At 40.5% G+C, this 12,144-nt stretch overlaps 1 protein-coding gene across 3 annotated transcripts in view; it reads right to left on the minus strand.

The window, feature by feature from the left end:
• Positions 1-611: 611 nt before the first annotated feature.
• The window catches only part of UBE2V2 (ubiquitin conjugating enzyme E2 V2), a 48,234-nt gene continuing 36,701 nt past the window's right edge, over positions 612-12,144 (minus strand). For all 3 annotated transcript variants that reach the window (XM_055125034.1, XM_055125035.1, XM_055125033.1), the window contains one exon: positions 612-11,498. In XM_055125034.1, coding sequence (XP_054981009.1) covers positions 11,352-11,498 — 147 coding nt within the window. In that variant the 3' untranslated portion in view covers positions 612-11,351. The remainder of the gene's footprint in view (positions 11,499-12,144) is intronic.

The raw sequence follows: 12,144 nt of genomic DNA on the forward strand, positions 1-12,144 counted from the left end.
TGAGTCGACCCCTGTGTCACATGGTCCCAACACCACCAAGCCAGGAGGAAGCCCTCAGCACTGCCAGGTCCGGCCTCAAACCCAAACTCTGAGCAGCCCACAGCCAGAAGGGGCCAAAGCACCCCTCTCAAAAGATTCAAACCACAATACTTGTAATACAGAGTTCTGAAGAGAGGGTTGTCAGCTGCTTAAAAAATACACAATAAAGCTGTAGAAGCAGTTCAAGGTTCAAAGTGAATCAAGGATCATGCTTAAAAATGACTCCTGAACTTTAGTCTCAAGGGGTTCCGGGGAATGGACGGTGCTATGGGTAACTTTTCTTAAAATACTAACTTCTCTCTTTCTCAGTGTGGGACCACACACGGAGGCAGACACGGAGGCTCAAGGGTCACTCCCCAGTGCTCAGGGGATCGTGCTGTGCCGGGACTGGCCCCTACACTCAGCCCTTTGAGAAGTCTCCCCGGCGAGAGCGTCAGCTTTCTAAAGATCCCCCCAAATCACTTAAAGGAAGCTTCTGGGTTATTTTCACCAATGTTCCGAATCATAGAAGGATTCGAGTACCTGAAATTACAACATCCTATTCCAGAATAATCACAACTCAGACAACAGGGAATGTTGATTTTCATACTGCTGATTTTATTGCACGTGCTTCATTTCCATTCCCTACGTGGTAATTCTCTCCTCTGTACATGAATAACATCCTTTGTTCTAAGCACATATCTAACAAATAAGGAAGCAAGAGTCAAATGTTAGACAGTATTTGGGAAAGAGGAGAAAACTTCAGTTAAAAATGGAGCTCACTTTATGACATGACTTCAGCCTGTCTCTGTAGCTGACAACTGGGCATTGCCCGGGATCATGTAAAGGCTACTTTGTAATAAAAAGTAGTAAAAGACTAGTAAGTGGATACTTAAAAATATAAAACCAATATAATTCTGATACAAACAGGTTAGACCAACAGAGTATATCTAACTTCTCAATCAGGGAGCCTACAAAAAATTGATACAAAATTAATATACAAAAATCAGTTACTGTGATGAATTATCTGAAAATTAAGGAAACAATTCCACTTATAGTACCATCAAAAAGAATACAACACATTAGATTATAAAACACTGCTGAAAGAAAGTTTAAAAGATGTAAATAAATGGAAATCAACCATGGTCATGACTGGAAGAATACATACACTTTTCCAAAGCAATCTTCAAATTCAATATGAACTCTTCCAGAATTTCAAATATTTTTCCACATAAATAAAATGATCCTATAATTCATATGGAAAAGTGGAGGACCCAGGATAACTTTCTCCAATTATTGGAAAAAAACAAAAACAAGATAAAAAGATCCACACTTCTTGACTTTAAAATTTAATCCAAGGATACAGTACAAGGCTGGCATTAAGGAGAAATCTGTAGATCAATAAAATGGAGTACAGAATTAAATCCACAAACAAGGCCCAATACCATTCAACAAATGGGACTGCGCTGTTCTCATGCGGAAAAGTCAATATCCACATGCCATGAATGTATTTGGAACCCTCCCTCACATCACACACAAAAAACAATCAAAACGAATTGAGAACCTAACAGCTAACACAAAATACAGTTGTGAGTCTTTTCCTTAAGTCGGAATGAGGAGGAGATAATAGATATACATAGTGATATATTAGATAAATAAGAAATTTAATTTTAAAAATTAGCCTAAGTAACTGTGGGACCTATTTGCTCCTAAATGTATACAGGGCAGGTCAGCAGAACTGCCAATTCAGGCACGACTTGATGCCAGTACGGTGAAGCAGAACTCTGGCCAGAGGAGAGCTCTCAGCACTAGCGCAGTGCATTTACATTCAGAAGGCCCCGGTTTCATCCCCAGCACCACCTGGCCCCCTGAGCACCAATGGGTATTGGGCACCACTGGGTGTGACCGAAAAAAAAAAAACCTAAAAGAAAATAGCAAGCATGTTCTTTGAAGCTTATCTTCTCCTGTCAGAAACCTGGTTGGGTCTTGAAGCGCTCCACTGACTAGCTGAGCTCCTCTACTTGGCTCCAACTGACCGTAGATACCAACCACAGCTACAAAACTCATACCACTGTTCACTAGCGGGTTCCTGTAACTGCCAGAGCTGCCACATGAAGCCAGTACAATGACTTTGGACCAGGAAGTGGTTTCGTGTGATTCCTTAAATAGAGCATCAAAGGTCCAAGTAACAAAGAAACGGAAGCATTAGAAACACTGGGCTGCACCAAAATGAAACTCTCCTGAAACAGAATGCTCTCAAGAAAAGCCTCGCACCCGGCACCAGCACCCCACAGGGCTCCCCACGCACCGTGGTGTGTGGTCTCTCACGGCCCCTCCCACTCTTCCTCCAAAGAACCTAAAGAATGGGAGAAAATATCTGCAAACCATATACTTGGAAAGGTTCAGTATAAAGGATATGTAAGAACTCATATTCAACAAAATGAGAAATAACCAAAAGTTTTAAAGGATCTGAACAGACATTTCTGTGCAGAAAACAAATAGCCAGTAATGTGCAAAAAGATGCTCAGAACATTACATTAGGAAGACACAATGAAGTCTTACTTTACACCCATCCGGGTGACAAGCATCAAGTCGAAACAATAGTCATTAGTGAGGATATGGAGCATTTTAACAAAGACATTAAAATGCTCACACACTACAGATAGGAACATAAAATGAGGAAAAAGCTACCCAATCCCTCAAATGAGCAAATACAAAGTTAGCAAATGACTAAGCAATTACACTCCTAAAAACTGGTCCTGCACACCCAAGAGAAATGAAGACATACCTTAAACAAAAACTTATACGCAAATATTTTTAAGTTTAGTTTTAACAGCCAAAAGGTGGGAACAGCTTAAACATCCTCTATCCTAAAATGTTCTGGAATTAAGACTGTGGTTATAGCTACATGATCCTGTGAAAAATACTAAAAAATATGAATTGTAAACTGTAAAATGAGTCAATATATAAAATATAATCTCGTATATAATTTACATATATCTATACAGTTTGTTATCTCAACGCTGAGGAGCAGAAATGTAGGACCTGCTGACGTGTGCGAGGACAGAGCTTCGCTCCCAGCTACCGGGCGGCAGGCCCAGGGCCCAGTGCTGGAGGGCTCAGCCTCCTGGAGCAGTGCAGCCCCGCCAGCGCCAGGGAGTAACAGGGCACCTGGAGGCACGCGCCACCCCCGCCTGGGAGAGAGGAGCAGGCGAGGCTGGTGGCACTGCTCTCTACGATGCCCCTATCTGGCATTACGGACTGACCTCCTCAACGCCCGCCCGACACCAACATCCCCGATGCTGCTCCAACACTGCTGTCCAACTCACACTGAAGGTCAGTAATCTGTGTTTCTGCTCAGTGGGTGAGGCTGTGCCAAGGCTTGGACTACACGAACTCATGAATGAAGCACACCAACACTTCTAGCTCAGTCTGTAACTCACATTAGGACAGAAAAACAACACAGATGAGTACAGATGTTAAACAGATGTTAACAGCTCATATGGCCATAGGAAGGGTCAGAAGGGAGCAGGGCTTCAGAGAAAAGCTAAACTTGACACCACCACCATCCTTTCTGTCTGTCTCTTACATCTGTCAGCCTGTCCTCAGACAATCACACTGTCACGATAAAAATTACAGTCCAGGGGGCCAGAGCGATAGTACAGTGGGGAGCGTGTTTGCCCTGCACGTGGCTGACCCGGGTTCGATCCCCAGTATCCCATATGGCCCCTTGAGCACCACCAGGAGTGAGTCCTGAGTGCAGAGCCAGGAGTAACCCCTTAGCATTGCTGGGTGCAGAATTACAGTTCACTATACCTCCTACTTCCTCAATCATACACACCTTCCCCAGAAAACAACCAATGTCTACATCTCACACTAAAGAGGAAGAAAATAATGTTGCCAACATCACTTTGCAAATATCTGTTTCAACTTATACATAACTCACTAAAGTTTCAATCCAAGATAGAACAAATATTTAGAAACTGAGCAGATGCAAAGTTCTGGAAGACATCCTGGGGTTTATCTTTGCCCTTCATTTTAAAGACAGCAGTTCAAAAAAACTTCAGTTTTTAGAAGGCATACTTTTCAGCAATAAAAATACTTCTGACACATGGTGGATTACGACGTGCCTATTCCCGATCAGTGATTCCAGCAAACTGCCTTTTAACCAAATAGCGCATAGGAGAAATCAGTGTTTAGGCAGTATCACACCTGCTTTATAAGACATGCTGGATCTCCGAACATTTTTTCAGTAACCTTAAAGATTCAGTCTTACTAGGTGTGCCTCTGAATGTTTCTCAAATGCCATCACTTCAGTTCTTTTTGCAATTACCATTAGACAAACCGCCTATTTGCCGATCTCTAAACCCCATTAGATTGTACTCTAAGAACCGGACCCTTGGGCTGGAGTGATAGGACAGAGGGCACTTGCCTTGCACGTGGCCAACCCAGGTTCAATTCCTGGCACCCCATATGGCCTCCCAGCCCTGCCAGGAGTAATCCCTGAGTGCACAGCTGAGTAAGCCCTGAGCACCATCACCACCCCACCACCCCACCCAAGAAGTAGTTGACATCACTGTGCAATGACAGGTTGTAGAAGATACAAGTATTTTGGTTGAGGTAATGAAGTGCTGTAACTGGCTAATTAAAATCAAATGACCAATATCACAAAATTGTGAGGCAGCATTAAAATTCGGTCTTTTAACACCTGGCAGAGGAATTATCAGCAACTATTAACCCACATTTAAAGTTTTACTAGGTAAAACCCAACTGAATAACCATGACCTGCCCAGAATCAGAGCACATACTATTGGGAACCGAGGATGAGGGAGGTGTGAGCCCTCCTCTCGGGAAGTGCCCAGGACTATGTGGGGTGGCGTGTTGGGAGAGGGGGGATTCTGCAACATCACTCTTGAAGAACAGAGGGCAATGCCCGAAACTTATGTGATTCTATCGTGTTTTATGTTCAAAAATGGGAGTAAGCTGAGGTGGCACGACAATGTTAACTGACTGGCTAGCTCGTGTGCTTCCATTCCTTTGTAGTTCTCTAGTGTTCTTGTCAGTACTACCTTTGACAACATTCATAAAGAACAGATACTCACAAATGACTGAGAATTATTTTAATATATGGGGAAAATACATGAATGAAGGAAAGTTAGGGTAGGAAGCAAAACTTGAAGTAATCAAAAAAAATCTTATTAAAAACAGGCTAGGGGACCAGAGCGATAGTACAGCAGGTAGGGTGTTAGCCTTGCATGTGGCTAACCTGGGTTTGATCCCAAGCATCCCATATGGTCCTCGAGCACCGCCAGGAGTAATTCCTGAATGTGGAGCCAGAAGTAACCCCTGAGCATTGCTGGGTGTGGCCCAAAAACCAAAATTTAAAAAAAAAAATGAATATCGTGAGGTACTCCTGGACTTTTCAACCACTCTTGTCACCCCGTCGACTCTATGTCATCCATAACCACTTTACAAGAACTTAGAGGGAGGGCCTGACCAACATCCCAGCATGTTAGAAAGAGGGAACTCGTAAACTGTTACTCAGGGGCTGGAGCAACAGCACAGCAGGGAGGACGCGTGCCTCGCACACTGCGAACCCGGATTTGATCCCGGTACCCCACAAAGTCCCCTGAGCACACGAGGAATAATTCCTGAGCGCAGAGCCAAAGTGATCCCTGAGTGCTGCCAGTGTGGCCCACGACAATTAGAAGCTGGAGACAGAGCACGTGCATTGCATGCAGGGGGCTGGGTTCAACCCCAGACACCACTGGGTCTCTTGAGCACTGCTGGGACAAGCACCTGCAAGCACAGAAATGGAGTAGCCCGAAGCACTGATGAAAATGGCACAAGGCAAAGAAGCTACTGCGCTTCAGGCAGTCATGATTTTAGTAATTTAGGATTCACACTTCTCTGTAGACAGAAATGTTTCTCCAAGGAGATAGGTTTAATCTCAAAACACCTCGGCAAGGAGGACTGGCGAGAGTACTGGCGCTAAGGTGCTTGTGGCTGAGTGGCTCAAACCCCCATGCCACACTCTCTCAGATGTTCTCCCACTAATGTCTACCAGGGTCACCCCTAAGAATCAGGAATAGCCCCTGAACACTGCTGGGTATGGCCCAAAAACAAACAAACAAAAATTTCAAGAAAACACCTATTTTTGTTATAATTTAGAAACACCAGCTATGCTTTAAATTCAAATTGGTGTCACTAAAATTTTAAATACATTTATAATTTTACATTTTTATTAGTGATGGTCACTACCACCGTTCACCATACATGGCTGCTGAGATATCAACTTTCAGTAGCAATTAAAACAAAAAAATTCAGGACATTAAGACACTGCTGCCAGGAACAATGGTGACAGAGCAAGCAACCTGTAAATCAGAGTGATGCATATTAGGAGAGCGAGAGGGAAAAGCGTGGCTCACAAAACACAAACTGCAGGTCAGAAGCCCTGGGTTCAATCCCCTGTACTGGAAAAAAGGAGAGTTAGTGCCGGGGCAAGAATGACAACACTAGAGGCAGTAAACAGCATAGGAGGGGAGAGGACTCAGGGCAGAGGCAAGATGCCAGCGGGTGAACCAATCTTTCTCGAGTTTTCCGTCAGTGCCGTGATGTCAAAGGGAAGTGTTGGAGGAAAGCAAGTGGGAAGAGCTCACAGCAGTCTCCACGGGAACACACTGCCCATAAGAACAGGAATGACCGAAGGCTGATGGCCCGGAGAGCGCAGAGTCCAGGTGAGGGCGTGAAGGCCCCGGCAGTCCCCGAGAGGGACCGGGCTGCCTCTCACTGCAGTTTACCTTCTAAAGTATAAACGGAGTCACCATTCCTACCACTGAGCTTGGAGAATCACACATTTAGCTTTAACGTATTAGTGATTAAAATTTCTTAATGTATTCTCTGCAAAATGGACTCCAAAGAAGCAGACTTAGTTGTAGATATACCAAGTGAAGGTAAGGTCACATGACAATGATGCTGTCACAGCAGTGTGGAAAGAGGAGAAAGGCACAGAAACCTGGAAGCCCGGCTCCACACCATATGCAGACACAGCAAAACTTAAAACAAAAAAATAAATTTAAAAGCCAAGAAGAGACATAACCGATATTTACATTTCAAGTGGAGATTAATTCAATGAAGCAACCTCTACATTATAGTAATTTCTGTATAAATGACTAAGAACATAAGCTTTTGTACTGTTTTATGCATTAACAATATTTTCAGTAAAAATAATTCAAGGTAAGTTAGAGCCAAAACCAAAAACAAAGTTGTTGGTGGTTTTTTTTTTTTTTTTGGTGTTTTGGTTAGAGAAATCCATACATTACTGAAGATTTAAAAGTCCGGGCAATTAATACCTCAATTTAAAAACAAACAAAGGCCCAAGAACCAGCTAGAGGACTGGAGAAACAGTGCAGGGTTCAGTGCATGCAACCCACTCCAATTTGATCTCTGGCTATGCCAGGAACCATAAAACTCCTGAGCATGCAGGCAGGAGTAGCCCCTGAGCACTGCTGGGTGTGGCCCAAACCCCTACCACCAACAAAAACAATTAGATATTTCACTTTTCTTGTGAAGTCAAGTCACTTTCACTTGGGTATTAAAATGATCTAGCCCCAAACTAAGCAACTATGGGCCGGAGAGATGGCACAGTGGGTAAGGCGCTTGCCTTGCGTGCACGGGCAGCCCAGGCTCCATGCCCGGCACCCTGAGCACAGAGCCAGGAGCGAGCCCTAGCACCACCTGGTATGGCTCAAAAGCCAAAACAAACAAAAACCCAAACTAGTTAAGTGAAAATGAGTGATCAGTGCATGAGTAAATTTAAGTCACAATATTCTACATTTAGCACACTGGCAATTACTAATTACTTCTTAGTCAATGGTTTTTTTTTTTTTGTGTGTGTGTGTGTGTGTGTGTGTGTGTAAGTAATAACTTACTGCACAAAATAGTGGCTTTCACTTGTCACTTAAATGTTCGGTATCACCATATGTCTTCATTTCGTTCTTAAAAAATGTTAATGGTCTACTTTTTAATTTTGCATGCCACAAAACTAAAAATACCCCAACATTTTCAGAAGAACTACAGTAAGATCTCATCTACTTAAAAACCACCATAAGGCATGTTGATTTTGAGATAAAAGAAATTCTATTTTCTTAAAAATTCTATTTCTATGAATTCTCTTTTAGGTAAACAGAGTACTAGGAGTGAATTGCTAGAGCTTCCATCCATCCCTTTTCATAATGCTTCCATTTCACATGTAAAAGATAGGGCTTCCAGAATCTTGGGATTTGAAATCTTTTTGCAAAAATATCCAAGTCAATGAAGCAAAATCTTATTCATCAGAAAAGCAAAATCAGATCCTTTTAGTCTTGCCCAACAGTCAATGATACTATTATTCCATACAGGTAGGCTAAAATATACAGTCATGAGAGAAAATCTTGGGGGAAGAACCCCGTAAGTACCTCCCCAATTCTATTATCCAGAACACTAGATTTCATCATGAGTTCTTATATTCTTTTAAACATACCTAAGGTCATAGACATACGCTCGTGAAGGAATCCACATCCGGGCGGAAGGCCCAGCTCTGAGCACAGCCACTGTGAGGCCTGAGCATCACCAGGAGCAGCTCCCTAGCACAGAGCCAGGAGGAGCCCCAGAGCACTGCCAGGGGTGGCTCAAAAAACAAATAAAACAAAAAGCAATTACCATAGTTCTGAACAACGGCTCTAATTCCAAGATGCACCAACCATATATTCCAAATCTTATTAAGAACTATTTTCTAGCTAAATTCTTAAAATTTCAAAATATGAATTTAATATGTATTTATTAACAAGATATACTTAGCAGGAAAATATTTAAATCAATGAGTTGATCAGATTAATAAACTTTATATGAGTCAAATTAATTCACTACCCAATCATTTACTCAAATTTGAAATATGATAAATTCTTTAGAAGAATAATTTAGAAGAAAGTTTTTCTACTAAAATAGACTTAAATACCATTGACTATCCTTATAAATGTCAATGTTCCAGAACCTGTAAGTCACACTTAAATGTACAAGAAATGCCATTACTTTAAAATACCAGGGGAAAAAATATTTTTCAATTATCAAGTCTCAAGAAATTTGAGCAATCAGAAAGCACTGAAGCATAACACTGACCTAGTAGGACAAGAATTTTAATTTTTTAATCTTTATTAATATATAATCACCCCCCAAGGGTCTCACCTGCTAGGCCTTTAAACAAATTTCTAAAGCAATTTTACAGTTCGTTTACATTACACTACATACTCCTACAGCCTCACCAATTTACAAAGCAAAGGAGAAATTGGTTTGAAATTGCTCTTAGAAATGCTTCTATTATTAAGAGTGGCTCTGATTAACTCCACCCATTAGTCAGTGTCCTAGATTGCCATGTATATCTTGACTGTCACATGCAAAAATGGATTCTGGAAATTGGTTAACTGGTGTACAGAATTCTGCAGTGATCCATAGTCCCTAAAACAAGAGGTCAAATAAGCATTTTAGGTCCAACACAGCATATATTAAGGAGGAGAGTGGAGGGGAATGGTGGGAAACCTTCACAGTAATGGATCTAGAAAAAAAAAGGATAAGAGATCAAAGTTCCCAGATTTTTAGCCCACTGATATATAAAATTTAATGGCTTTCAAATGGATAAGAGCCCATTTATCACAAGTCACATTTTAAAAAGTGAAAAAGAACATGTTATAGACTGTGCAGACCATTAAAAACCATCAAACACTTATATATGATCAGTGTAATTCACTATACTTCAGTCATTTAAAACTATTAAGAATACATTCCAAGGTAATGGTTCATTTTAATAAATTACACATGCACTAATTTGTAAGTCTATAATATCTATCTTATTTTAAAGCATCAAATATCTTTGATAATTAAATTAGAATAACCATGTTGAAATTAGACTTTAATGTATTACTGACCTAATAAAAGTAGCTCAACTCTCTAACTTTTAATGAACTTGATGAAAACATGCCAGGGCAAATTTGAGAACTCCATCCTTGTTACCTGGTCATCTATTTTCTTCAGTGAATTCATGAGAATTATTTTCGACAAGCAGAATACCCAAGTGCTTTAAAATTGAGGTGTGTGGGGGGAAGGCGAGGGGAGGCGCGCAGGGGGAGCTTAAGTCTCATATCACTTGGTAAACATAGAATATAAATAAATAAACTCTCAATTCAGAATTACTTATTTGCTGAAGCAGAGGGTAAGTGGAGTACTCAAAATTAATCCAAGTTAGTATTTGAAAGGGGAGAAAAAATGATTTAGCACAGAAAGAAAGAAATAAACTATAAAGAAAAAATCCAAATGTATATTGGGATGCTTTGCAATCGACAATTCTTTAAGAATTGCTAGAATTACAACATCTTTGTATTTCTGGAGAAATCAAACTCAAAATATGAACGTTAGGACTCCTTCTCCAAAGAGATTAAACTAATTAGGTCATTTTGAAATACTCTGCAAATACCACATGTAGAAAACAGGATAAACAGTGTGTAGAGATGAAAAGCCACAGGAATTCTAATTTCTGCTACCTCAGGAAGGTACTATACATATACCACATCAATAGAAATGGCACAGTTTCTGAGGACATATTCCACATTTTATTTACATTTCAAGACTAACTTTAATCTCAAAATCACATAGCCATACACCTATTTCCTTTTTGTTGATTTCACTTAAACTTATAGCATGGTTTGTCAAAGACTGTAAACAAATATTTACCATGTCTGTTACATGTAACACACAGGAACGGCTTTTAACAGAAATTCATTGACCTCCCCACGACATTTTTTTTTAAATTATAAATACAGGTATCGAAACAATCCTGAACTTACTTTTGATACTACTACTAATCAGCACCCACACTGCTTTAAAACTGAACACAATTTGTGACAATATTCATTTTACCTGCTACTTTAGACAATTGGAACGGTAGCCTTCACTAGGATGGATAAAGCATGCCATTTCTGGTTTTCCTTCTGGCGAGACCGGCGTTTCAGCCACCTGACCCTTCTCACCGTGCTTTCACCGTGCAAACCTGGATTCTATTTTGAGTACTCCAGGCTTATGCCTAAATGACAGTGCCTTAACAAGAGAAAAAAATTGTGCTGCATCTTTCCTCCTGTTACCTGAAAACATAATGGGTGTACATACATTCTTATAAATGTCCAGGTCATGTTTTGCCAGCTGGAATTCTTTTACTTAATGTGTGGGTATTTTGCATTGTGATATTTAATCAAGACATTAACATGAGTAGAAGGTTGTTGATTTAAGACGTTTGAGATCCATTAAAATTAATTGTTGTATGTTTGTCCTTCTGGTGGCTGTGGAAGCTTCATATTTTCTTTGGACATCATTAGACGTCTTAGCTCTTGAAGTACAACTTTAATGCTATATGAATTTTGCCATTTCGCTAACACTGGTATGCTCCGTGCATCCACCTGAAAGGGAGTTGAGAAACAGTATAATTAACTACCAAGTTTAAGTACCTTGCAGCCATTTACCAAGCACACTTTAAAAATAAATATACTTTACCAAAAAGGGTTTTATAAAAATTCATTCTTAGGCTGTCCTTTTCACGAAAGTAAACATTGAGACTAGAGGTTCATATTAATATTTAGAGAGAACATTTCTTTAATTCGTAGTTACAAAAAAGTCTTTTTTGTGCATGTGCTTTTCTATATTTACAGTAAATATGTAGCAAAGGTCACCCAAAAGGGAGAGGGGGGAGAGAGAGAGAGAAAAACAACCACTTGCTCGGTATACAAGTATACAACAGAATTCTTACACAGGCAAAGGCAGACTGTGTGGTGATGGGCTACAGGTTTGTTTCTTGAAAGACTCATGTAGAAATCCTGACAACACAGGCATGGTAGCTTAGTCTGAGATCTTTGAAAAGTACAGCTTATTGGATATTGCTTGGATATTCCCAGAGAATTGGTTTCAGGAGTCTTATTGTATACCAACATTCTCAAGTCCCTTATGCAAAATGGTACCATACTTGCACACAACTATGCACATCCTCCCACATGCTTTAGTCTCTAGATTTCTTAGATATTTAATTCAAGTTGTCATAGTAAATGACAA

The sequence above is a fragment of the Sorex araneus genome, chromosome 2, assembly GCF_027595985.1.
Source record: "Sorex araneus isolate mSorAra2 chromosome 2, mSorAra2.pri, whole genome shotgun sequence".
NCBI lineage: Eukaryota > Metazoa > Chordata > Mammalia > Eulipotyphla > Soricidae > Sorex > Sorex araneus.